The sequence below is a fragment of the Lepisosteus oculatus genome, chromosome 21 (genome assembly GCF_040954835.1).
Source record: "Lepisosteus oculatus isolate fLepOcu1 chromosome 21, fLepOcu1.hap2, whole genome shotgun sequence".
NCBI classification, from domain to species: domain Eukaryota; kingdom Metazoa; phylum Chordata; class Actinopteri; order Semionotiformes; family Lepisosteidae; genus Lepisosteus; species Lepisosteus oculatus.
In genome coordinates, this window is record NC_090716.1 from 6,344,830 (window position 1) to 6,372,675 (window position 27,846).

The window sequence follows — 27,846 nt, forward strand, 5'->3', positions numbered from 1 at the left end:
TATGCATACAGTATATAGTGATTCAGAATCCCAAAAGATTATTTTAATGAGTAATAAGTTTCACGAGCTTCATGTAGTTTTTAAGCTGTATTTATGCTTTTTTAAAATCCTATAAAGGGGCTTTCACTCACATGAACTCTTTCTAGACTGCTTTGCTATGGGCAAAATACAAAAACGATAAACATAGTTTGAGCAAAAGCAGCTGTCCAGATCAAAACTACACTTTAATCATATCATTTAAGGAGAATAATATTAATTTCTGCAGAAAAAAATATTCAGCTCTGATTTTAAGCTCCATATTCCCAAATCCTCAATTAGTCAATATTGAATATAGAATCAGAGTATATAATTATAGAAACCACAAAGAAACCAGTTATAATTGTGTCTGTTATTTTCTGCTTTTGAATGATTGTTTACACAGTATTGCTGTATATTATGATGGATTTTAGTTATTGATTTAAAAAAAAAAACTTGAGGGCCATAGTCTAATTTGTGTATCTTCCCCAAAACATTATACTGTATTTTACCAAGGGAAATACACTCTGTATGTTTAACATTAAGAAAGTACTAGTCTTTGTACAGAGATGCAACCTTATGATAACTGGAAAATAGTTCATTAGAATGACCCCAGTAAAAAAAAGACCTGTTTTTATTGTATTTAATAGGGTTTGTGAAGTCATATTAGGTCGTAACTTGTACAAAACGATGCCTGCTTCTGTAACATAAAATCGCTAGGTGTCATAGTAGAGTTGCTGAATTTCAAATAAGAAACCATGACCTTACTCATAGTTTAAGTATACAGTACTATGCTTAGAAATTTCTGGATAAAATGGTACCCTATTAGGTTTGACCGCTCGCTAGAGCACATTTACGGTATGTAAAACAGGATAAATAGTCGTCTGTATCAATCAGCCTATTTTATTTTTTAATTTGAAATAAAAACAAAACCCGAGTGTTTTTACGATTTTGTACTTCACAACACACAATACGCACATCATATTTCACTGTCGTAAGAAAACCCGCCTTATATAAGAGCGCTAGGGTAAGTCACGTAACTGCCAGACAACGTAATGTACTGTCCGTGATGAGACGATTCTTCCAGCATTTTTTCCCTACTTTATTTCCGATCCCAGGTTAATTCCAACAACACACCAGAGAAACGTGACGGGGCGTGTCCTACATGTGATCAACAACCAATCGATTAGGAACTGGGCGGAAACTTGTTGTAATAGTCTGAACACGTGTCACCTGTAAGCCAATAGGCGTTGCACTCGGAGGGAAAGGCTCCAGTTCAGCAACATTGACTGTGCGCAAACTTGTGGAGGTGGAACAGCTTGGCAGTTGAAATCACTTTTCAAGCTTAATATGGACTCTTTTCGACGGAATTCTGGTTAAAGATTGTGACTGGTGTTTTCTTAAGGTTTGCAAATCGACATCATGGTGGTGAATTCCGTGCACTGGTTCCGCAAAGGGCTGAGGCTCCATGATAATCCGGCTTTACAGGAAGCTTTGAATATTTCGGACACAGTGCGATGTGTTTACATTTTGGATCCCTGGTTTGCTGCATCGGCTAATGTAGGAATCAACAGATGGAGGTTTGTCTTTTATGCTACGTGATTGCATCGTGTGTCCCATTCAGTGCGTTAATGGCGTTCTAGTTTGAATCAGCTTAGTTTTCTAAACATTTGTGTGTCACGCCAGAGTCGTCACTGCTCGTGTTGGAAACACATGAACGTGGTTTGTGCAGTATCACAGAGCAGAGGCATACGGGGTGTCCGTGTCTTTTTCTGTCCACTTCCAGAGGTCACTGCATGGCGAATATTATTACATCACTGTAAGGCCATATGACTGCTCTTGCATTTAGGTGAACCTTTTGCCAAAATGAAACTTCGTTTCCATTTGTCTTGGCAACAATGTACATTGCAAGTAGGAATGGTTACATGTGTTTGCGTCCTGATTAGGATAACCCACTGCCTTTATCACGCAAAGTTATGCAGTGACTTGCAATTTTCGTGATCAGTGTTACCTTTTAAGATCTTCATTTTGTACTATAGTAACTAGTCTTGTTTAGTTTTCAGATATTTGTAAATAATTTGACGGGTTTGAATACAAATCAGTTAGGATTTTATATTGAGAATGCCGTCCCAGTAAACCTCTTGCAAGTTGATAATGCTGTCATTTCATTTCTGAATCCAGAGAAATAATTTAGGGATATAAACTATTGCAGTCCCTCCTGACCACCTAATAATTATGTTGTGAAGAGAATGGATGGAGAAATGTCTCAATGTCTGAAAAAAGACTCAAAACAACAGCAGAACCACAGCAGGAATCGATTACAGAGATCTGGGAACAAGTTCAGCTAAATGGATTAGTTACCCTCAGTGCCTGAGAACCCTGTTGTCCAAAAACTTGATGAGATGGGGTTTTCCCAAGACCAGGGTTGGAAACCACTGAGGAGCAGGAAAGCTAAAGGATGGCAGTGGTCATGTGAAATGTGACTGAATTATTTTGCAAAGTAGACAATTTGCTAGTTATCTCAAGGGTTTTAAAGATCCTTTTTACTCGACAGTTTAGGCTAACTTTATTCTCTCATTTAGATTCCTCCTTGAATCATTAGAGGATCTGGACGCCAGCCTGAGAAAACTGAATTCCCGACTGTTTGTTGTGCGAGGGCAGCCAGCAGATGTGTTTCCCAGATTATTCAAGGTAAGCTCTGTCGTTCTGTCTCTCTCATGATATTGACATTCGTTCCATTTTTATCTGCTGACTGTGCTCATTGAACTTTTGCACACATTGAAATCTGTCTACTGTAACTATTGTCGATTTACATTATGGTAGTTTTACTGCAGCAGTCCGAATGAAGGGTATTTCTCAAGGGTAGAGCAGTACACATCTGGGATTTGAACTCACAACCTTCCAATTGAGAGCTAGATTCCTAACTACTATTCCTGCATGCATCATTTATTTTGCTCTTAAGAAGTAGGGTAAATTTCAAGGAATTCAACTGAAATAATATGTACTTAATATTCTGTTTAGTAGTATTTTTTGATTTTCTTTAATGTATTACAATGCATCGTTCATCATGGAGATTCCTAAATAATCTTTGTAAGTAGTTTTATTGTTCTGTAAATGTCTTTCGTGAAGACTGTTCTAAAATGTGAATAAGTGTTTTTTTCATCTGGGTTTGGATCTTTACTACTAACTGGAGTCACCGAGGTCATTAGGAGTTCATTTTTAATTAGCTTAATTTGAAGAGTGTTGCTGTTGGTCTGTGACGGCATGCAGAGTATTCTTTTACTATATTTAATGGGAAATGTTCACGTTAATGGGGAAATAAAGAGTTCCTTTTCAGCATCTATTGACTCTGTCCTTTTTTTAATAAGATAAAGCTCGATATTCATCAAAATTTGCTCACAATTTCTTTGAGAATGATCTTCATCATGAGGGACATGGAGTTCTTAGTGATATTTCAATATCTCAAGAAAATGTGATATGATATAATCTTTTGTGACAGTATCCACTCTTCACATTTCACTTTCATCAAGATCAAGCCTAATGTGTGAAGTTATTGAAGTTCCTTGTCATGAAATCAATATCCTCAGCACATGTCTGTTTGAAGAGGCTAGTAACATTTTCTGCTGCTTCTGCTAGGGAAATGAACTCATGAAAGTGTTTTGCTTAGGTTCTGTTTTTGAAAATTGCTTCAAAGAAGATTCATTTTAGCAATATATTTAAATACTTAAGAAAATTTCTAGATTTAATCATACAATTAAGGCTTTCTAGTTTTAGATTTAAATGGCAATTTCACTGTTGAGTCATTCCTAATTAAACGATAGCTTTTTTGGCATGATTTATAAGACTGATTTTGAAAAAGCTTTTAGCTATGCATTATGAAGGAGCAGAACTATTATGTGCTTTTATCTGTTTTTCTCCATCATTATGAGATGTCTCACTCTTGTGTTAAAAGTCACAGTATTTTCCCTTTCAGGAATTTCTGGTGCTTGTGTATAGGAAAAACAGTAAAGATTCATTCCATGCTGAAAAGAGAAGAAAAGAAACTCAACATTTCAGCTGTGAAGCCTTCTTTGAGTCCATTGGGTAAACAATGGACATTTTTTTAGTACAGACTGCAAAATATTTCTTCATAGCATTTGTTACATATGAGTAAAATCTTATGTTGTGAAGAGGAATTGTTTGATTAGGAAGGAGTTCTCTTACGAACCTCTTTCAGGTTAGCACAGGCCAAATGAATAGCTCTTTTAATGCCCTTCACATAGCAAAAATAGCTCAAGCATGTTTATAGTTTATGAATGATGAAAAATTACTTAAACCACTCTTAATCGGATTTTGTTTCAGAATACCAAAAATGTCTGACCTGTTTATTTTCCTTTTTGCCCTGCAGGAATGGAATGTAACACACCTGACTTTTGAATACGACTCGGAGCCGTTTGGGAAAGAGAGAGATGCTGCGATCATGAAGCTGGCACGGGAGTCAGGAGTGGAAACAATTGTACAAGAATCCCATACGCTGTACAGTTTAGACAGGTGAGGCAATGCTGAAAGTAGCAGTTTCGTATTTTATTTCTCAAGAAAATTGTTGTGTTAGTGTACAAATGCAGCCATTTGATTTAAATAATGAAATGAATTGCTTAATATGTGGTTTTGCTTTGTTTCTGTTGGGGCAAAAAACAATTTTGCATCAAGCTATATGTATGTACAGTTCAGACAAAAGTTAGTAAAAAAGATTAATTTGGTCTCTGACAAGTTAAAATTAACTAAATGCTGAAAATAGGTTATTGACACTTTGTGACCATGCAAAGGGGCTTTAGTGGTTTCTGAAGTAATTAGATTCCTTCAAATATTTTCACCTGCAGCTGTGAACATGCTGCTGCAGAAACTGTAATCATCATGAAAAGCAATTAATGTTTTTTTTCTGGAATTGTTTCTCCAACTAGTAAAACCAGAGTGATTATGAAGTCTTTTGTAACCTGTGTCAGTGTGTATACTTGTAGAAGGTTATTAGGAATACCACCCAGGAAAGATAGATATCTGTATAAAAGATGGAATTCCTAGTATAAACAGCAATTGACTGGTTTTGTGAGAGAATTGAAAGGCTGGTTTTGAACCTAGTAAAAATCCAAGTATGAAACTGTTGTTTGTTCTTACTGAAAGTATGTGAAATCACGAGAGCCTTTCACCCTTCTCTGTAAATATAATTGATTAAAGTAGACAGCATGTGTCATGTAACCTGTATATGTGAGATGTTATTTTTTTATATGATGTCTTCAGCTGCACATAGTTTCTATTCCAGTCCTTTGTATTTGTGTCTAATGGAGGCGATGCTACCACCTAGTGGTGCGCTGCACTAATTATCAGGCACACTACCCAACATGTGCAGACAGTGGGTGGTGGAATAGCTGTGCTCTACAGTCACCATTGCAAACATGTGCCTTCAGGAGCGTGCAGCCATGCAGCACTAGGCACATGTAAGCCGCCTGAGACAGGGCATTCTGGCAGGAAATGACAGAATGGGAGTGGTTAACTGGTTACCGATATAGATGGAGTTGCATAAGCTGAGGGGGTGGATCTGATCTTTTTCTGCTGTTCATTAGTTCCATGCACCCCATTTATCTCAGAATTCTTTTGTCAGAAATAATTGTGAGCTTTTTTTCTTTTTTTATCCCATGTTTTGTTTCTTTCTCTCAGTAGAAATACTTCAGACCATGAAAAGAAGTATTTCTTGTTAAGTAAAGAACGTGCCATGCAAATTCAAATTTAATTGAAATACTGGGTACTTGTGAAATAGGAAAAAATGATGACTTGTATAGATGTCTTCTGGAAGTTTATGATTTTTACTAAATGCATTTTAAAAGGAGAATAGAGAAAACTACAGTGGAGCTTGTTACAAATAGTAAGGGGAAATTAAGAAAATAATTATAGGGAATACTTTTGAATTACAGTAAATATTTTGTATTCTTGTGTCTTGTGTCTGCAGAACATGATAGGAATAACAGGTATTTTTCTTTTTGTACAGCATTTGTTCTGCATCTAACATTGGGATGGAATTAGTCTTCTATAAACCTAGCTAAAGATTGCTTGTGGAATCTAGCATGGGTTCATCCTCAACATCTAATTGGTACTTTTGTTTTATTCTTTCCCAGGATAATCGAGTTAAATAATAACAGTCCTCCGCTCACATTTAAGCGATTTCAAGCCATTGTCAGTCGCTTGGGGCTTCCAAAGAAACCCCTGGGGACAGTGACCCCCCAGCAGATGGAGAGATGTCACACTCCCATCTCCGAGAACCATGACGAATGCTACAGAGTGCCAACTTTGGAGGAGCTAGGTGAGACTCTGAATGCATTCAGCTTTTAGAAGCAGTGTGTAAGCCCTCCAGGTTAACGAAGGGACTAGAATTTTTTTCTCCTCCGATGTTAAAAATAATTAATTCTTTCGTATTTTAAAACCGGTTTAGAGATATCAGTGCTTGTCTGTTTTCTGAAGTCTCCTGATTTAACATTGTCAATCTTTAAAGCAGTCTGGCTTACTCCAGCAGTCAGCATGCCACATGGGGATAATGTGGACCCACTCTCCTTCAACAGGCCCACCAGCCCCGACCATTCATTATTTGAAATGCTGCAAGCATTTCTGCAGTGCCTCGCAGGAACATTGGCCGTGAACAGAGGAGAGGTGTCTCTTGCTGACAGCAGTGCCCATTTTCAGGATCCTGGCAAGCTCCAGGGATTGCTGTTTGAGCTGCAAGCCGATGGCATTTTGGGCTGACTAGGGCACACCCACCCCTGTTGGTAGCCGGCCAGTTATCTGCTGCTGCTTGAGTCATCGTAGGTTAATGACAAGCTGAAAGTGGCAATGTCTGGACCGAAGGGCTCAACCTGCACTCTGAGCGCCCTTCCTCCACCTTTACTGCTTGATCTAGTGGGATTTTGTCTGTAACTTAGGGTGTGCTTTTTTATAAAATATACATGCGCTTACAATAAAAAACATGGAGTGCATACTAGGTCTTCATTAAAATTTCAGTTCAGACTACAGGCCATGGAGAAGTAAGACTAGGTTTCTTGTCTTCCAGGATTTAAGACGCATGGACTCAGTCCATCCATATGGAAAGGAGGAGAAACAGAGGCTGTAAGACGACTAAATAAACATTTAGAGAGAAAGGTGAGCTGCTGTGTTTCTACCATGCTAATATAGCAAGTGAAAAGGAAGTTCATGCATTTACTTTTGGCTCAAGTTATAGAGTTTTTTTTATACAAAATTTAATACTAGAATAACCTGGAGCAGCGAATTTCAATTAATTGAATTTCAAGGCCCACATACAGGTGATCAGTAAATGTACAGGAATGTATGTTGTACAAATAAATCTTTGAACAAGTGAAGATTCGAGACTTTTTGTATCTGTCAAGCTTCAAAATGCCATGTACAACTGTAGAATCTCCTATGACATTTTGTACATTTTCATGTTTTCCTTTGCATTGAACAATTGTAGCGAGATGAAGGCCCATAATATAAGACTGAACTTTCCTTGTTTTTTCTTTCAGGCCTGGGTCGCAAGTTTCGAAAGGCCCAAAATTAATGTGTATTCGCTGATTGCCAGTCCAACGGGTTTGAGTCCGTACCTGCGGTTCGGCTGTGTATCATGTCGTCTGTTTTATTACAGCCTGTTAGAGCTGTATAAAAAGGTAAGTTTTGCTTTTTCTATAGACGTGTGGTTCACTCAAGTTTTTAGTCTTATGTCATAAAATGATTCAAGGAAAATATTTTTTGCTTTGTTGAAAAGTGAGACTAATAGGAAGTGGAATAAACGATGATTGGATCAATTAGCTACTAATTACCAAGTGGAGTAGATGAGCAAAATGACCTTCCTAGGTTTCTAGTTTCTTCAAGTCTCACCTTTGTAAACCTTCTTATTTTCTAAAAAGACTTTTCCTGTGTTAGAACTAAGAATGAATCATCACAGATGTGCCTTCAGGGTGTCCTTCACTTTAAGTTGCTAATTGTTTCATATAACTGTTGCATTTGTTTCCATGTTGTACTTTTTATGGAATAGAAGTGTTTGTTTGACACATTAATCACACTTACATTCTATAAAAGAAGACAGGGTTATTGCTGGTGTAAATCTTTCACAGCCTGTGCCTCATATGAAGAATCATGTCTTAATATTCTTCAGGATGAGTATAAGTGAAGATAAATCAATAGTTACTGCAGTGACGTTTTAGTATATTGTGCACAGTGAGTTGTATCTGATATAGAATATTTATTAAGCATTTATAGTAAGACTTACAGTTTTTCTTCTGGTATCTCAAATAGGTCAGAAAGAGTAGCAGTCCCCCTCTCTCGCTATTCGGACAACTGCTCTGGAGGGAGTTCTTCTACACAGCAGCTACGAATAATCCCAAATTCGACCAGATGGAAGGGAACCCAATCTGCGTGCAGATCCCCTGGGACAGGAATCCAGAGGCTCTGGCTAAGTGGGCCGAGGGACGGACAGGTTACCCCTGGATCGATGCCATCATGACCCAGCTCCGGCAGGAGGGCTGGATCCACCACTTAGCCCGGCATGCGGTGGCCTGTTTCCTGACCCGGGGGGATCTGTGGGTCAGCTGGGAGAGCGGCATGAGGGTATGGGAACCGCAGTATCGGCAGTCTGTTGGGTCCTTGACTTGCTGACTTGATCTGATGGTTGTGTTGATTCTGTACGTATGAGGTCTGGCTATTTTTAAATCACAGCTAAGACCATGATCCTGAGAGGAGATTTGATTGTGTACAAACTGGTAGAAGGGTGAAAGAGCACAATTAAAAGTGCCACATCTTCTCTCAAGTCAGTTGTGATGGATCACTAGTGTTGTGTTGCCCATGAGCAGATTTTACGAAGGTATGTGTCCGCTGTGGTTTTGTCAGCAGGTTTGGGGAGGCAGTTAAATGTCTTTGGGCAATGGTGTTATCAGAGCATTCAGGCTGTGACAGAGTACCAAAAATGTATTTTGTTCCTTTCAAAAATAGATAATACCCTTAAAAAAGGTAGTAGTTGACCAGAAAAAAAAAACAATAAAATGTGGCAAAGAACAGTGACGTAACAGCAAAAGCATATTATAAGATCAGAAAAACGGAGAAAGGCATAGTACAAAAATTAGGAAAGTAAATATGTGACATACTGTAATTGTGGTTTATCCATGCAAAAACTATGGAACTGTCATGCAGCCTTCTATGATAAACTTTCATAAAGTAATGGAGCAAGTTATATAGTGCAGCTCCATTGTAAGAGATAAAAACAGGTATGTTTTGCTTATGTTATGGTGTGTAAGTTACATGCATTTTTAGTTACCGTGTGGGTGATAGTTTGTTTTTCTTAACCAGGTCTTTGAGGAGCTGTTACTGGATGCGGATTTCAGTGTCAACGCAGGGAGCTGGATGTGGCTGTCATGCAGTGCCTTTTTCCAGCAGTTCTTCCACTGCTATTGCCCTGTTGGCTTTGGAAGAAGAACGGACCCCAGTGGAGACTATATCAGGTGATTTGGGGGAAGGGATTTGATTGGGATTATAGATTTTAATAGACACCTTGCATCTAGGTTTAGGTAAGAATTAACAGTAGATCATCACCAGTAAAAGTGGTCAGCCAGAGTACTGGTTGTTTATTCTAGCACACATCACTGGCATGAGCCTGGGGTGTTAGTCGACTGGGACTGTGGGTGGGTGTGTTTGAAGCATCACTGATCATTATTCAGCTGGTGCACTACAGAGGTGGTTGCCATAAAGTAGTTTTTTTAGCAACAGCCAGTTCCATCCAAATTGGGCACGTGAGTATAGTAATTAACCATAACTAACACTGGCAAACTAAAAAAGAGAGGATAACTTTGTAGCTTCTAACGTCACATAATTAAATCAATCCCCAGTTGCGGGTCAGTGTTTCACTTTGTACCGTGAACATGTCCTGCTTCTTACAAATGACAATTAAATCATGTTTGTCTTCATCACTAAGTGCATTTATAAGTGAATGATGTTTTAATTGTTTGGAATGGCATGAAAACAGTGGACAATATTGTGTTTCTGTCTTTTATAGACGCTATATACCAAAGCTGAAAGAGTACCCAAATAGGTACATTTATGAGCCATGGAATGCCCCAGAAATTGTGCAGAAGGCTGCTAACTGTGTCATTGGGGTAGACTACCCCAAACCAATGATCAACCATGCACAGGCCAGCAGGCTCAACATTGAACGTATGAAGCAGATATATCAGCAGCTTTCACACTACAAGGGACTTAGTAAGTCTGCCTTCAGCTGTAATAAAGAATTATTTTGTGCTACATTATTCTGAAACAAAATTGAGTTGCTTCGAAGTCAGCACGTGCTTTGTGCAGTGCACAAGAGGTTCCTTTTCAGCTTTCCTTTTCAGAAAACAAAGCCTTTTTTGTGGGCTAGACCACATCATTCATTAGAAATTGGAAACAGAATTGTTTTAATACTGTTTGAGGCAGCCATCTAAAGTGTAATTTTCCCTGTGTTTTGAATACCATAGACTTTTTTTGCAAAACCTTGCTGATAGAAGGTAACATCAGAAGCAGTTAATTTAATGTCTCACATCACTCGGGGGGAAAAAGGAGGAGTTGAGATTGGTACACTACTGTTAAACTAGTGCTAGGGGCTGTCAGATGTGTTTTCTGTGAGGCTGAGTGTTGCCTTATCGGATTTGTCCTGTTTCCAAACAATATTAACTGTTGAGTTCAATTTTTACATCCATTTATTGTTAATGGTGCAGGTTTTTCTATTGCTCTCCTTAATGTATTTACAAAGAAAGTCTCACCCAGTAATAAAACATTAGGCTTTAAACTTTTTTCGTTAGTTTTCTCTTTGCTAAATTGACCACACATTCATTAGTATCACATCTGAAAGGAAGAGAGATTATATACAGATAAATCCTAAAGATGATTGAGTCTTTTTATCTTAAAGTTCTTTCTGTTTGCTGTAGTGGCTTTGATGTTGATAAATCCTTAATTGAATTTGCCCTCACTTCACACTTAAATGGCATCTGCAAGTTATCCCAAAATCTTTTTCTATATCTTCAATCCTGTTCCCAGACAAAATGTAGATTCTTGCAAATCTTTCTTCATTTCAGTATTGCAGTTATTTCTTATGGATGCATTTGCTGAAAGCCTTTTTATGTTGTTACTGAGCTTCAGTATTTTCTGTTTAGGTTTACTGGCATCTGTACCATCTGTCCCTGATGATGCTAGGTCACCTGTAACAGACGATCCGCATGGACACAGCAGCAGTGGTAAGATTAATGTTATTACAATAATTGCTTCCATTTATAGAGCATTGTTCTCCCAAAGGATTTTTGCTTAATGTGTTACTGTATAAAGTGTTTCATTTATATCAGTATGTTTAGGATTCTCTACCACGAGTATGTATCTGTCAATCATGTATGGGTGGGGTTAAGAAGGCTTATAAAATTTCATATAATAAGTGTAACCTCAATTCATTTGAAAATACTAATTAAAATCATCGGCATTTATGTTCCAGCTCCATGTTCACGGCACCACAGTAAAAACACTAGCTGGAGGAAGAGAGAGAGACCCTCTGACCTGGAGAGCGAAGACAAATGCTCTAGGCCTAAAGTCCAGCGGCCCTGTGTCACCGGAAGTAGAGCAAATGACAAACCATAATAATGGGTGGAGGTAACAGCTTCTGTATTTTGGGCAACAGTATGCATTTCTCAGTATACTCACAGTACAACACACTGGTGAACATTAAACCAATACATTTAGTTCAAGATGAGCAGCCATGCTCCAAACAGACAAATGGGAAGTGAACAGTTCACTATTTAAGGCAGAAGGTGATAATTATTAGTGAAATCACATGTCTTCTGCATTGTCTTTCAGATGGGTGCAGAGAAATCAGTAAGATGGAACAAATGAAGGACTGGTAATCTGCTGTGTGCCCATAGTACCTGAGCTGGTATTTTTGAGCTGCATCCACATCAAAGGGTCATTTTCTTTTCTGTTATTTGAAAACCATGCAGCAAAAGAATATTGCCAACAGTTTTTCAAAGCTTCTGTACTCAAATTGTTATATAAACTCTGAATTGTGGAAGAAAACCAATTTTTCTGAAGTGTTGGTTACAATATTTTAATCAGCTGAGTACTTCTTGAAATTGGCAAACTGTTAGATACATTTCTGTCTTGTGTCCTTTTTTCAAATTTCCTTGATACCTTGTGAACATTCATGGGCTAAATTAGTTCTGTCACTGAAGCTAAGGCTACAATAGCTTGAGGAGAACATTTTGACACATATCTAGTTAGCTATGAAGCAAATTGCATTTTCATACAGCATCCAGTAAATTCTAGTTACAAGTGCCATTTTGTCTGCTGCCAAAGGTTTTAATAAATAAGCATGACTTATATCTCTAAAACAGGCATCTTATGTAAAATGCTCACTTTAGTTTGTCATTTTTGTTATCCATATTCATTCCCTATATGTGCTATGTTGCACAATTATCAGCCTTACTAATAAAATAATGATGCATAGCCTTAACAGTAAATAGGTTCCCCCCTTCACAGCCATTGTTTGAACTGTGATGTTCTTTAGCATAATCCCAAAGAAATTGCCATCTGTTTTGAACATCTTCAGATTTCATTCTATGGATGACTTTTTTTTAGATTTTGTACATCCTGTAATTTCAAGAAAATTAAGTTTAACATGGTTATTAATGAGAGCAATCTTGGTGTATGATGAGCATTGCTTTGTGATTCATATTTTAATTTATATATAATACAATGCAATAAATTGCTGTTTAATTTATAGGTAATTACTGCACTCATAATATGAAACATGCAGCAAGTGCTTAGCTTAAAGTCAATGAGTAAATGTTTAGTATATATGGAGAATGGATCCAAAAGCATCTTCCCATCAAAGCCACTATATATATATATGTGTATGTAATTCTTATGTAACCAAACTTCCATGTAATAAGAAAATGCAGATATTTCTTACTTGTGAAGCAAACTATTTTTATGCTGCCTATGCAGAAACATAGATTGCAGAAATGTCTTGATATTTCTGGGAGTCATCTTTATTCACCAGGAACTGAAAAGGCAATCTGAATTTCAAAATGGAATGAAATTGCTTGGTAGCTAAGTATTTACTGGAGCTGAGGAACCTGTGATAAGTTATACTAAGCAGATGTGCAGTGCTATAGCAGCTTCACACATGCAAGGATTAAACCTTCATTAATTCTATTAAATGTTTTACATAGCAATGGAAAATGGTTCATTTGTATTTGCAGCAGTTCTTTTGTTTTTGGTGGAGGTTGAAAGAAGTGAAGGAATTATTAAGAAAGCTTCTTTATATGAAGTGTTGTGCATAAATTCTGATTTTATTTTCAGTGGTTTCTAAATTGGCTGAACAATTTAAGTTTTGAGTTTTCCTGTAAATGGAAAAATCATATTAATTTTGACCTGAACTAAATAGGCCTTTGTTCTTTATTAACTCTCCACTATATAGCATGATGATGAAGGTAAAAGTCCTTGTACAAAATGTTAATTAAAAAATTCAGAAACCCACTTTTTGTTTAACGATTTTTGCCTTTCTCCCACTCATATAAAGTACAGTATTTCTGTTAAGATAGATTAATTCCTAGTAACACTTTGTATGTGAGAAAGTAATACTAATAAGTTATTTTGTTTTGTAATAAATCTTCTATTTGGTGAAAAGGTCAGCCTTTGTGACCCCCTAATCAAAATTAACATAAAGAACAGGCTGGATTCATAAAAAGAAATAAAAGAGTAGCCTATAGAGAGAGTCTTCCATTCCTAATCAGACCATATTAACTCTGATGCACTACTTTTAATTAGAACACTTGAGGCCAATCATGTATAGAATTTCCAATGGTATAAAGTAATATGCTTTAATTTATACAGTACATGGGTGCCTTATCGGTGAACAACCCTCGATATTTATAAGTAGTTCTCGATATGTTTTGCAAGCTATATATATATAGTTTTTCAAATATATTTAACTTTTGAATCATTTCAGGCTATTCCATCAGATGTTTTGTAGATTTATGTGGCAGCTTTGAAAATGTAGCACATGGATGAGTTCTGGGGCTCTAAAAAAGTATTAAGAAACCCTTTAATTATGCCAGAAGACTTCTGGAATAGACCTACTCTGAATCTGTGATCTTGATTACTTTAGGGCAGTGGTTCTCAAACTTTTTGGACCAAGTACCACCCCCGATCAAACCAAAGCATCTAAGCACCAACTACAAGTCATCTTCTCATAGGAACCACAGAAAATCTCAATGACTAACATGAGCCCGTACACACATACTCACACACATATAATACGAGTTGCACTGAGCACTTAGATAATTTGGATCATACCGGCTTGCAGCCATTTTCCGATGCCTGATAACACTAGCAGTGCTGTCTGTGTCAGGTTCAGCAGCCGAGCTAGTGTCGGAGGCCAATGTATAATTGAGGTATTAATTTTCGATCAATTGTTCTGTAGGCGAATGTGGCACTGTTGGGAGAAATTGTTCCCAATTTCCCCTTAAAAGACTGTGACAGTTTGAGAACCACTGCTTTAGGGAAAGCAATGTTGAACTTGACATGATGGGACAGTGGGTCAGAGGTTTGTCTGCAATGGGGAAGAGAATAACCAGTGTTTGGTTTTGTATGTCTTAACACATATTAATGTTCCTTTTAAAAGAAACTGCTATTCTCCAAACTTTGGTTTCCTGTCAGGTACTTTGAAAAACTGAAGCTTTATTTCTCCGTAGAGTTTAAATTACAACTAACCTTAAGCCATAATGATCATAATGAATTCAGATCTCTTGCGTTAAATTGCTTTCTGCCGATCACCTGTTTTAGCTTGTTTTCAACAAATAGCAAAGAAAAAGCTTTTTGTCAAATGTTAATGTGTGGCTTTCAGATTTTGTTTGTTCATTCTTCGTTTTCTAAATTGTGAAATGTTTGTATCATAAATCTCATTTTTGTTTGTTTTAAGAGAGTTTGTAAAGTGTAAAATACTTTTATTCCTAAAATAAAAGCAGCTTCTATGAGTAATCAGCAACTGATTCCTGTCTGTATCTTATACAGCTCAGACTTAGCATAAGGTGGATGAGGAAAGTTTGTGAGGTACATACTGTATCGTATTTGATCAGTGTTTTGTTCATGAGGCCAAGTGTCTGTCAGTTTGGCCTTCTATGACCCGGTATTCCTGTATACTGATGTATATACAATATGTTCTTTAACAAATATAATATGATTAAAGAATACAAGAGATAAGATATACAATATCTCAGTTTTCTTACATGCTCCTTGTATGATGTGGTTAAATAGAAAGTAAAATAAAAGTTTAGATAAACAACATGTTTGTGCAAGTCAAATGGGGCATTGTCATTTTATAATAGTAAGATACTGTAGTTGAGTTCTAGTTGCATTACATAAGCAACTTTTGCTGTTTTACTGTGTGTAGTTTTATTTGGGGTGTGTTTAACAAAGCTTGATTACAGATTTGAATTGGAAAGCTTAGATTAGTTTCCAAAATTGTGATTGATCCATGGGTGCAGTTCCTACAGGGCTTTCAACAGAAATGTACAGTCAATACCTTTTTGCCTGTAATGTGTAGTGTTTCTCACTAGAGGTCTCCTTTTCATAATAAAGTTATGCAACAGCTTAATCAAAAAATGATTTTTAAAAACAATTATATCAGAGTGTGATGTCTTTATCTTATCTTATAATGGCTAAATGGCAGTATTTTAGTCTTTCTTATGAAAAGACAGTAAATTAGCTTTCTTGGACCAGGTCCTGCCAATTATGATCTCCAGTTTCATTTGCACAAGCTAAACAAAAAGGCATCACGTACACATTTGCTCTTAAAATTGAATAAGGCATGTGTGAGAAAAAGAAATGACACCTAGCACTTTAGATTTTGTCTGCAGCTACAGTACATGGAACTATTTCAGTAGGAGTGGTATTGTAGCGTATTACAGAAGGGTTTGTTTTTGCTCTGCTTCTTATTGATTCGTTATAGAACCAATTACCCCCAGCAATTTTCTTTATCCATATAATTCCCTTGGACAGTTTACAAAACTCAGGTTTTTGTTTCAGTTATTGGAAAGTCAACTTATTTTCTCTTGTAGCTCAAGTAGGGAGCTGCATCAGCAGGCATAGGCTGCAAAGGAACAAGTGCAGGCTTATTCCATGTTGAAAAGAGAAGAAAAGAATCGTTTCAGCTGTAGAGCCTTCTTCAGGTGTTATTTTCTCTTGTACTGTGTATTTTAATAAGGTGTCCATGGCTCCAATTAATTGCTCCGGGATCTGCTGTTCACGCAGAATGTTGCTCTGGTGGACTAAAGCAGCTGAAACGTTTATGGGAGGATCTGTGTGTAAGCACCGGTGAGCCGCTGTTCCGTACATGGCCTCAGGAGCTGCTCCGCTCACTTGAAAAGAGAGCACTTTACTGCATTATGCACCGATTCTAAAACATTTAGAAGAGGGCTCGGGGAAATTACCCTTCCTTCTGCAAGGTGCCGAAAGTCAAGCCAATTAATAATCCACAAAGGGACTGAGAGGAGTGGTATCTGTGAAAATCATGGGGAAGATTAAATTGCATCCTAGATGTTATTGATGTGCTCTTATGGTGTATTAGAAGTTTTGTAAAAAACAACAACATGGGGGTATCCACTGCTACCACTGGACTTGAACAGACCTAAAACCTTTAGGTATATGACTCCCTTGTGACTCTATTCTTTATAAATTGTTCTGCCTTGAATTGAATCACTATCAGTCCAATATCGTTCTGTACCTTGCCATGCCTTTGATGAGCAACAGTGTAAACAGTCTGGACAAGAACAGGATAAGTCCATTGACATCTGTTACTATGCATTAGTATCATCTTCTCACTTAGAAGCATGAATAAATACAGCAATATTCTACAATTGTCTTCTGTCAGCAACTGAAAACAGCAGTGAGATCTGTGAAAATCAGCTTTGCAATGAAGTATCAAAAAATATTGATACCCTTTATAACCGATTTTTAGCCTGACTTGATTGTTTAGATTGTTATCATAAATAGCATTCAATAGAAAAAATGCTGTCTCTAATTTTATGTGATAAGCAGAGTAAATATAAAACTGGGCACTTTGCAGCATACACCATACAGCTCTTTTCTTCTGTTATTTTCCAAAAATATGTTTTTTAGGGAAAGGCTGACATTAAAACAGATTGCATGAGTTTCCCAACTTGCAGGTCTGCGGGAGAAATAAGGACAAATTCATCTGGGCATTTTAAATTAATATTTTAAAAATTCCATTAGAATTTATCCTGAAATTAGGTTACTAATTCCTCTATATCTCATTAACGCTGCTTAAATTTATGCAAAAATGTCCGTCCTTTCATGTTGACTACAGTTATCCTGCAAATTGAAAGCTACCTGGATTATTCATCATCTAAAATTCAATTGGCTGTAATTATCTAAAGTGCCTCAGCAAAAATGTAGTATTTGGGAAGGACATGGCTTAAACTGTTAGAAGGAATCCATAAAATAATTCCTTGCTGTTGCTGTATATACTGTAGCAGTTATTATGCCAGTGATCCCAATGTACAATACATATAGGATGGGACCCACTTTCTCTTCATTGGATTCTAAAACAAAACTCCACATCGAAAGAGCCTCAGGCAAGAACTGAACATTGGAACCAAGTGCTTCTCTAGTTGAGAGTGCTGTCATGCAGCAGTCCTACTGTAACGGCCATGCCACCACACTTCTGTCAGTGGAGAAAACAGATTCTAAAAATAAGGCATTCCATAGGTATATACTGTATTCAGTGCTGAGAAAACATCAGATCAGCAGCTTTTATAGCATCTGTACATTCATCTCATGTGAAACTCTTCTGAGATACAGGTTATTTCCCGCAATTTATAAGTTTAGAATGACTTATGTTCAGTACATTTCACATCAAACAAATTATTAAAATGATGGCCTCCGTTTTGCTGTGCAAAGAAATGTTGTCATTCTTTTTCTGCACCTGGTTGTTGTTGGACCACCTGGATGATGATGACTTTTTTAAAGAATTTTGTAGGTTGGCGGAACAAATCTTGTCTTGAATTTGCTTAATACCTGTAGGAGAACAAATACTTTTTTTTTCAAATGTACCTTTCACCTAAGCTATTGCTTAGTGAAAATGCTTGTTTTAATGAAAATACATTTTACATGCTGAGCTGGTTTGCATTCACTCTTTTCCTTTTTCGCTTAAAAGGAAAGGTTATTAAAACACATGCTATATCTGCTGATATCTGGCATGTCAGCGGAATGACTTTTGTCGGACCAGACTGACGTATCTTTCTTGTGTTTCAGGCTGTTGTGTGTTTCTAAAGCCCAGCAGGTACTATTGTACAGTATACCACAGCATTTGTTTAATGTACCTTGTTCTTTAAAGAAAATGATCTTTCTGATATATAATTCAATTTATTGAACAGTCATTACTCATACAGTATCACATGATAATTGATTTGTAAACCATGAAATACAACATAAAGGGTGTATTAGTGCATTGGTGCATTCATTCAGGCCTGCTGCAATCATGTTATGAATAGATTCAGGGATCACAACTCACCAGTCACACCAGGAGGGGCGTTATGGACAAGCTCGGAGATATGAATGGGCTGTTTCCCTGGTTACAAAGCACAGTGCAGGGGTAAATAGGCCAATCAATGTGGGTAACTTGAAATGAAATATCAAATTAATCTGCAGTAACTGCACCCAGTTGACTTGAGCTCACTTATTAGTGGAGTGAGACAGCATGAATATTAAGAGATAGAAACCATTAATAGGTAATACACTACAAACTCTGTATAGGATAAAGGATAAGAAAGAAGTTTATGAAATGATTAAAATAACAACAGGGTCCAATTAATGAAAAGTAAAACAGGATATTTGGGATATTCCAGTAGAGGCTTAAGTAAAATAAAACTAGAAAGTTGTTCTAGCATTGAAACAGCAGAAGAGCCTTAAAAGATGGCTGATGCACTATTACTAAGTGCTGTTGCCAAGTGGGCTGGATGGGTCAAGTGAACTCCCCTCATTTGTAACGTGTTTTATGAACAGTATTTCACTCAGGTGATCACCAAGGAAGAAGTCAATAGAATGCCAGGTGGTGGAAGGACAACGTTCTTAATATTATTTCTTATCACATTCAGGATATAGGATATACATATGTGGAAAATGTGCATATTTGGATTGACAATAATAAAAAACAGGATACAGATAAGAGGCAAATGCTAAGATTTGGGCACACTAATTAATAGAGTACCACAGGGATCTATACTAGAACCACTGCTCTGATTCTGGGTATTTAATAAACTAGTCACGTTTGCAGGTTATACCAAAATAGGAGTCGCAAATAAAATTCAAAAAGCTTTAGATAAAAATTGCAGACTAGGAAAACACCTGACATATGATGTTAAATTGAGGGTGTTGCATGCAGATACCCCTAAACCTTAACTAGGTTTGAACAGAAAAGGCTTCAAAGAGACCTAGTGTATTCAGAGTCCTTAAAGGCACTTACATTGAACCACTTAAACACGTGGTAACTGTTCCGAATGACCTCGGCATTGTATTTTTTTTTTGACTTGGCTGCTACAATAGCAATATTCATTGCAACAAGAAAAAATGTATATACTGTAACCACTTTTTGGTTGACAACATCCAATTCTGACACCATTTCAAGTAACTAAAGTATTATTTAATATTTTTCAGAAGTTTAACTTGCCCTGCTGTGCACTCCATTGAATTAACGACGGATTTTGCATTTTAAGTTGATTTGTTTTCTGAGACGATGACGACAAAGACGATTCTCCTTGTTTTTCCGGTTAATATCAACGTACACAGGTCCGCTCCGCCTGTTTCTGGGGACCTGGAATGAGAAGCTGGCGCCTCGCCTCCCAATCTCTCTCTCTCTGTGTGTGTGTGTTGTTTCTCTCGCCTCTCCTCCTTAACTGGATTTCCATCGCAGCATCCCTGCTACTGGGCTACTACTTTCTCCAGGAGCGAACGAATGGATATATAATAATAGGGCAGAGAATGGCGGATAGAGAAAAAAGAAACCCGTCTCCAACTGGATCCCCTTTCTTGGGTTTGCACATCACCTCCTCGCCTAATTTCAGGTAATAGAGCTCAGGATAATCAAAGGGTACCGCAAACCCCTATCGAGCCTAAGGGCTTTTCGGATAACGAAGCTGGTGACGGATTGAAAACAGTGACAGGCTATAGCAGATAGATTGTTACTGCAGAAAGGGGATGCTCATGAATATACTGTAGTAGTGGTTGCTTCCGAGACGGAAAGTGCATTGTTTTTTTCCGTGCATCCCGTTATGTAAATTGAATCGATACAGAGAACCGGGGCAAGGCTGGCGGACGCACACAAATAGTTGCTGTTTACAAACACGAGTCTTTCTCATGTAAATTAAAGGGCGTAGTCCATTTTTATTCAGGTGAACAGATTGAAAACTCCCGTGATCTTGACGACACTGCGCGGAGGAAACAAAACAGATATCAAAGCTCTGTTTGTTGCTGTTAGAAGTTGGAAAGCGCTGCACGTTATTTTGTTACTGTTTTTGGTTTGGGCTTATTATTTTGCATCAAATCTCGAACACGAATGAACTCATTGATCATTTGGAATTGATGAGAATATTAGGCGAAAAGACTACTCGTGAAATCTAAATATCACCATTATTTACTCTTCACTAGAAATGTAAAATATAGATTTAACATACTATAAATATATTACGTATCTACTGTACCTATTTATCTAAATAGAGGCATCACACAGCTTTTCAGGTATGTGTGCAACTGGTTGACAGCAACAGTCATAGTGCTTGTGTGTGAAAAGTCGATACAGAGCGTGAATGGTTTGTTACTAGTTTGGTAGTAACTTTATAATTACCTGACCTTATAATCGAGAAATATGCATTGTATTTATTCAAGATATTAAGCAAATAAGAGTAAATCCGAACATGCATTATTCTGCTAAATACTTAAGCTCGGAGAGAGGTCGCTATTAGAACTTTGAATCTGTTGTCCATTTTATGGCATTCAAACCTCCTAAATCCAGTACATTACTACAGCCTTTGCACTTGTGCATAATTTTGCTTCAAGAACTTAAGGATGCTTTGATTGAATCTGTTATCTGCAGAAAGAAAACAACCTTGGAAACATGTTTCTGTTTCATAGCATTGTGGTTAAAAAATCACAGCAAACATTTCACTTTTCCATCAGCATAAACGTTATAGATCAGAAGCCTTTATGGTCTCTAAGGGTAACATGTTTCACCATTTTTATCAGGGTGCAGGATGTGTACATCTCTTTTAAAGGGGAAACAAGAAAATGCAGTGATGAGATCTGTCATGCACAGTGTGTGGGGTATGTGCAGTGGTTCGGCTGCTGCTGCCACAGAGTATACAGAGAAAAAATGATGAGATCTTGCTGTACAAAAATATGTTACAGTGACATATTCATATCTAGTGGGGTTTCAAAACTCAACAAATTAGGAAAGTATTTGTGCTGAACGTCAGAAACTGCTCCTGACAAGTATCTTTGCATCTGATTGAAGTGGATAAAAATGTGCACCAGCCAATATTTTCTTGCAGTGTGGGATGCTGTCCCATTGCAATTGCATACCAAGAATAAGATGCTGACATTAACAAGTAAACAATCATTGCACAGACTGTTGTGATTATTACGGTGACTAAAGTACATGACAAATGTATTGTTATACTGTGCACAATACTGAAAACTCAGTATTTATGTACTGAGTTTTCAACCTGTCAAAAATATTAACACACTGTAAAGGAATGTCCACACTTGCTTTATTTATGTACAGTATGTGTTTAACTTTCAAGAGACGTAATCTGTCACAGAACTAAGTCAGGATGCACTACAGGGACTGTCATTGCCTACATTATTCAGTAAATTCCATAAAATAATAATCTGTAAATCCCTTTTTTTGTTACGTTTAGCTTTCCTGTATTTCTGGGATAACCTTTAAAAATCCCCAGCACTTCACATGTTGGCTGGTTCCCAACAGAAAGACATCTGTTGACTTATTTTTTATTTACAGTCATTTGCAAGGGTTAGTTTCACAACATGTTATTGCAGTCGTTTAAAAAACTAGTGTGATATTTTTAATGCTATCTTCTGCTGAAGGCTCAATGGCCCTTATGTGACTTTTCCGGTGTACAGATTGCCTTCCATCAACAAATGAATGCATTAATGACTGAATAATGATAATAATAGAATTCTGTAATTTGCAGCAAATTAAATCTGACTGCCTGCATACTGAAAGTACCTGCTTAGTTGATTCAGTATGCTCTTCATGCATCTTTTAGTTCTTTTCAGAAATGTAATCTAAAATGTCAGTAATGTTGGAATTAGATAAACAAATCATTTTTAGCAGGACCTTTCCTTTGGTTTTCATGCTATTGAAAATGATTTAATTTCATCAGGGGCAACAGGAGGTTAGGTTCTAGACTTGTAACTGGAAGGTTGTGGGTTCCAATCCCAGCTGAGGCTCTGCTGTTGCACTCTTGAGCAAGGTAGTACTTCAACCAAATTGCTCCAGTTGCACCATACCCAGCTGTATAAATATGTGCAAATGCAGTTCAATTTGGATCAAACCATCAGCCAAATAAATTAATAATAACGAAGGAGAAAGTAGAAGAGGGGAAAGATTGTGAAATTTGGGAAACAAATCAAGTGTCATCTGAATGGTCAGTGCATACATACTGCATGCTCATACCTATCTCTCTGTTATCAGGCAGCCAGTCATTTTTAGTGATTATAATAAAAGTGATGCAGAAATAAGTCAATATAAATACAAATGGAGATGTTTAGTAGAGCTCACATAGTATAGTTGTGATTGCCACAGCATTATCCAAATTACCTCTAATTAAATAACAATTGAATGTTAACAGTTATAAATTATAAATACTATAATGTTATCCTGATATCCATGGAATACTATACTTTGCTAAAAGCTAGTCCTGTTATTCAATATAAGAGTTATGAATATAAGCTATAATATGAGCTAAATAAATATCAGAATTATGTTAAATATACTACAGTTTTGTCTTTGGCAAATCATACAGTACAGTATATCATACAAAAATCTATGATGATAATTCCCAGTGTTTATTGATTTTTTACTGACTTATTCATGCATGTAATATTGTGACATAAAACTCATATTACATCTTGATCAAGTATCCTGACCTCAGTTTCCCTAATTTCAAGTCCTTTGATTACAAATGCACAGTAAACAGCACTCCGGATTTGGTGTTTTGAGTTTGTAATTAAGGGAAATTGCCCATGATGTACAACCTTATTTCACATTTAGTTTTCCTAATTTAGAGCTGATTTAATGTCCAAGGCAGTATTTGTGTTCTGAAGCAAAGATGTTGTTTTTCATGAGAAAAACAAAATTGAATAAGATAAGAAGACTAATTAAGGTACCTAGTGGATCACACACACAGCACACCGGGTATGCATTTTTTATTCTCAAAGACCTTAAACTCTGTTTGGCTTGGGGACAAATGCAGGCCATTTACAGTATGTTATAAAAGTGGAATCCATTCAAAGTAGTTGCAGATTCTTTTTCATCTTCTTTTTGTATTGGACACTTGTTATATTTATTACTACCCATAACATAAGGCACATTCTTCTATGTCCTGAAAGCCACTTGTGATCTCAGGCATGTCTTTGATCACTGACATACATTTGACTCTGAAACTGCTGTGAACAGCCTTTGTGTTGAGGAGTGTTCTGCTTACCACCTATTTTTAAGTGGGTGATCTGACAGAAGTTCAATACTAACATTTTGGGCAGTAGTTATCAGTTGTTTTCATATGATTGGCTCTCCTTTTGATGTTACCATTCCATAAGCATTCAGCTGATTTTTCAACAATAAGTCCTGTGGTCTCTTATTAACGCTGCCCTCATGTTAATATTTATGTAAAGAAATTAAAGATTTCCAGTTCTGGTCAATAGGAATATAATTGTCCTAATAGAAAAAAACAGTCCTAGACCATATGTTTCTTTGAGTTGATACAGTTTACCCTTTAAGCAAATGTAAAGCAGAAATTCTATAATAAAAAATAAAGTAATAGTTGTAATGTAGTACAGTAGCATTCTTGCATTGCTTTATGGATTAGACCTTTTAAAATGCATTCCTTTATTTCACCGAGTCTTCTTCGTTTGTTTATGTTTCTTACAAATACAGTATAAATTGGTGCTGTGAATAGGGACAAAATACAGTTCATCCAAGTGTAGAATCTGAACTTGTAGTAGATGAGATGCATATTTTCAGACAAATGTCCTCAAAAGAGCTGATTAAGACTCTGATAAAGACACCATAGTCACTATATCTTAATATTCCTGAGGATTACACAGAGCAGAGAACAATGAGGTGCTATCTGTAAAGATATGTGCAAAGGAAACTGTTCTCTGTCACAAATAAATAACCACATAACAAAAACTTGCTGCTGAAGAGCTACAGTTTAATATGGACATATCACATTCACTCAATTTTTGAAAGTCTTGTCTACATAATGTATGTGATTCATTACCTGAACACACATACTACCTGAAATAAAAATAGTAAAATTGTATACAGTAATTCTACAAATTACAGTTGAATGACTGAATGTACTTTACTGATCTATGGAAAATAGCATTTCCATATTTTTAAGAAGGAAAATGTCCCTGGACCTTTTACTCTCATCTCTAGGTGTTTCCATCAGTAGTGAATGGTGCATCTTATTTAATGGGGAATATTATATGAAAGCTCCTGCTTTTTAGTAGCTTTCTGAATTCTAATGCCCTGCCTTGTAGAGGAAGTCTTCTACAAAGCACATATTTCCTCTTTCATACTAATGCTCTGTTCACCATGTTTTGGTCAATAGAAATAAAATCATCCTAATAACAGAGCCTATAAAAAATAGTTCCAGACCATATGTCTCGTTCTTTTCAAATTGATTTAATGAGGTTGTTCTATACAGCAGATGTTACTGTGGATTATTTTACCTTTTTTGTCTTTTATTGTTTTTCAGCCTATTCCATCAATTTCTTCAATTTATTTCTTCATCAGTAAAACTACTGCTGAAGACATTTTGGACCAAGTCTGAACCACTGTGATCTATTTTTCTTCTTCAAGTACAAACGCTTTGTGGCGTTACTGCTGGTGTAGTAAGATCTATCAGAAAATACCTGTCTGCCCTGTCAGGATTTCCCATTTAACATGAGAGTCTTTTTTGGACTTTATGTAATTGCTCAATTTAAGCATTGACTGCAAGACATTTAAGGCAGATTTCTTGACAGTATACTGCTTCTTGACAGTGGTATTAAATCTCGCTGAACGTTTTCCTTTATTATATTTGTGCTTTTGTTTTGTCCAGTACTATATTGTTATATACAGTACAATATACAGTTAGTGTTCAATCAGTTTGAACACCAGTAAGAAAAAAGGCTAGAGGATAGGTTAGTACATACTTTTAAAATAACTCATAGTGCATGTCTGATCTTTAAATTATAGCTACAGTTTATCGTATATGCATGGAATGTGTGCAGTTTTTCATTGCAATTGATAGCGAAAAGATTGCAGCTAAAAGTTGTCATTTTTCCAGTCCTGAGATTGTTCTGTGTTGGGATAGCTTCAGCTTTTAATATGGTGACCTAAAAAACCCCATCATATTAGTTAATGTTTGTAGGAATAAATGTGTTTTTGAAATACAGTGTTTCTGGTGTTGCACAATTATTGTTCCATTTTGACAGTAATTAAATTTAAATAATTAAATTCCAGTATAATTTCATTTGGGGATATAGCTTTCTTCATTCATGCTAAACATACCCTGATTTGGGTTATTATAGGACTGCTACGCATTGCATTAGCACAATTCCAGAAATATATAAAACATGGTAGTCAAATTAACAGTTTTTTAAATAAGAAGCACTTAGAAAATTCAAATTAAATATATAATTTGGGAGGCCAGTGATTTGGTGAATTGGGGATTTTTCCAACGTTTTATATAGGCTGTAGTCTTTGCTTTTGCTAGAACCAGCCTTTTCTTCTGAATTATATGGGCACTCGTGTACAGACACCTGAAGAAGGCTCCACGGCCGAAACGTTGTGTTCTCTTTCTCCTTTTTTTCAGCATGGAATAAACCTATTACTTGTTCCTTTGCAGCCTACGCATGCTGACGCAGCTACCCACCTGAACTACTCGTGTACAGTACTCTTTTATTAAGCAATCAGCTCTGTAGGATAATGTTGAAAGTCATTTACATATTATAATGTTTAAGTGTTTTAGCCTGGAAGATTTGGCCCAGGCTCAAATGTCTAAACATTATAATATGTACTGTAAATTACAATTTGAGTGAATGAGAAATGTATTCTTGTATACAGCTTTTGATTTCCTGATGTTTGTAGCATAAGGCTTCTGAACTGTAAGTCAGACAAAGACTAGACATCCTTTAAGATATACAGTGAAAACTCTATAGATAGAGTATGTTGCACATAATTGATTATAATATGTAATCTGGAAAAATGCAGTTATTTCTTTGACCTTGATAGTGCTCTTTCATCTAACTTGCGCAATCTTCATAAGTTCTCATTCAGATAAAGGTTTGACTTCTGCTGTTATAGAAAGGAGACGTGAATAAACAATTATAGTAGATTTCAATGACTCTCTTAAATTCACAAATCCATCAGAAGAATTGCAAAAGCATTTACCTGAGAAAGATGTTGGTCTGGGTGTGGTATTGCTTTTAGAAGATTTAAATATCTCAGAACACTAGAAGTTTCTAAGAAGTCATTTGTAAAATAATAATATCATCACACTCTACACATTTTGCATTCCTGGGCCCTCTCTAAAATTATTTTGAGTCTTATGTGAATTGTGTTTGTTTGTACAACAGCTGCTGTTTGGGATAGTTTTTATTGATTCTGTTGCATGTGAAATTCAGGACTCTGAACTTCCTAGAACTGAGTTCATTGTCATTCCAAGGTCTTTTTGCTTCAAAAGCAGGAAGGCTATAGTATACTCCAGTCCCAGGGGATGCAGGTTTTTTTTTTATTTTGCACTGTGAAGGCTGTATCTGCAAGAGTAAAATTGTAAGGGATAGTCTGAATAAAAAAATACATCCTGATCACTGTTTTGCATAATTTCCATCACCAGTTGTTGAACTTGATTTATGGTATGGTTCTTCTCTAGTTGTCAAAAGTCCATAACTTTAGTAGTTGTAATTAGTGTTCTGTGTAAATAGAACCCTCTGGAAGAGGTCTCTGCATCACAATCTGAGAACCCAGCCAGATTTCATGTTGACACAGCCTTCCGCTGGGATTGCTAATGGGGGCTCAGAGCAGCTCTCTTTTCATTGAGCATGCTATTGATATTCCTTCTGGTAGTGATTCCTGCTTTGGGAGCTTTGAGGTATATGACCTTTTTCCCTTTTCTGTATTGATCGGAGTCAGTAGTTGTGAAAACCCAAAGAGATATGCTACAGGGATGCACTTGCTGCATCTTCTTTAGGATTACAGGCTTTGTGAAGAAATTGGTGTGTGAACGACACCTCTTTTATCAGTTGTTTAAGGTGTAAAGTCTAAAACAAACTTCTAAACTGAAGTAAAAGAAAAGTGGTGCTGATTAATTTGTTGTTTTTTGTTTATGGTTCTGTGGTTCAATTTCTACAAACAATGCAGTGTTAATGCAGTGGGTTCTTTGAAGCTGTATAGGAAACACATTTATGGGATGGCTTGAAATGATTCAGAAATTTTGGAGA

The 27,846-nt window shown here is 36.6% G+C and overlaps 2 protein-coding genes across 3 annotated transcripts in view; both read left to right on the top strand.

Moving 5' to 3' along the window:
- The first annotated feature begins 1,256 nt into the window (after nucleotides 1-1,256).
- cry2 (cryptochrome circadian regulator 2) lies at nucleotides 1,257-15,718 on the top strand. The gene is made up of 12 exons (XM_006643120.3): nucleotides 1,257-1,595; nucleotides 2,598-2,706; nucleotides 4,403-4,545; nucleotides 6,162-6,346; nucleotides 7,088-7,176; nucleotides 7,557-7,697; nucleotides 8,326-8,637; nucleotides 9,373-9,524; nucleotides 10,076-10,278; nucleotides 11,208-11,288; nucleotides 11,537-11,691; nucleotides 11,896-15,718. Exons 1-11 carry the CDS (start codon nucleotides 1,438-1,440, stop codon nucleotides 11,677-11,679), a joined length of 1,716 nt encoding a protein of 571 aa, XP_006643183.1. The 5' UTR covers nucleotides 1,257-1,437; the 3' UTR covers nucleotides 11,680-11,691; nucleotides 11,896-15,718.
- A 4,177-nt stretch (nucleotides 15,719-19,895) lies between these two features.
- Nucleotides 19,896-27,846, top strand: part of mapk8ip1a (mitogen-activated protein kinase 8 interacting protein 1a) — a 47,378-nt gene continuing 39,427 nt past the window's right edge. The window contains exon 1 of one of the 2 annotated variants that reach the window (XM_015339378.2): nucleotides 19,896-20,180. In XM_015339378.2, the coding sequence (XP_015194864.2) occupies nucleotides 19,936-20,180 (245 nt within the window). In that variant the 5' untranslated portion in view covers nucleotides 19,896-19,935. The remainder of the gene's footprint in view (nucleotides 20,181-27,846) is intronic. The other variant, XM_015339376.2, reaches the window with a different exon arrangement.

Bases quoted from the DNA above. Each gene is read 5' to 3' on its own strand.
- cry2 (XM_006643120.3), top strand. From the start codon at position 1,438: ATGGTGGTGAATTCCGTGCACTGGTTCCGCAAAGGGCTGAGGCTCCAT. The intron at 2,707-4,402 runs GTAAGCTCTGTC...TTTGCCCTGCAG, and splicing joins TGTTTCCCAGATTATTCAAG to GAATGGAATGTAACACACCT. The intron at 7,177-7,556 runs GTGAGCTGCTGT...TTTTTCTTTCAG, and splicing joins ATAAACATTTAGAGAGAAAG to GCCTGGGTCGCAAGTTTCGA.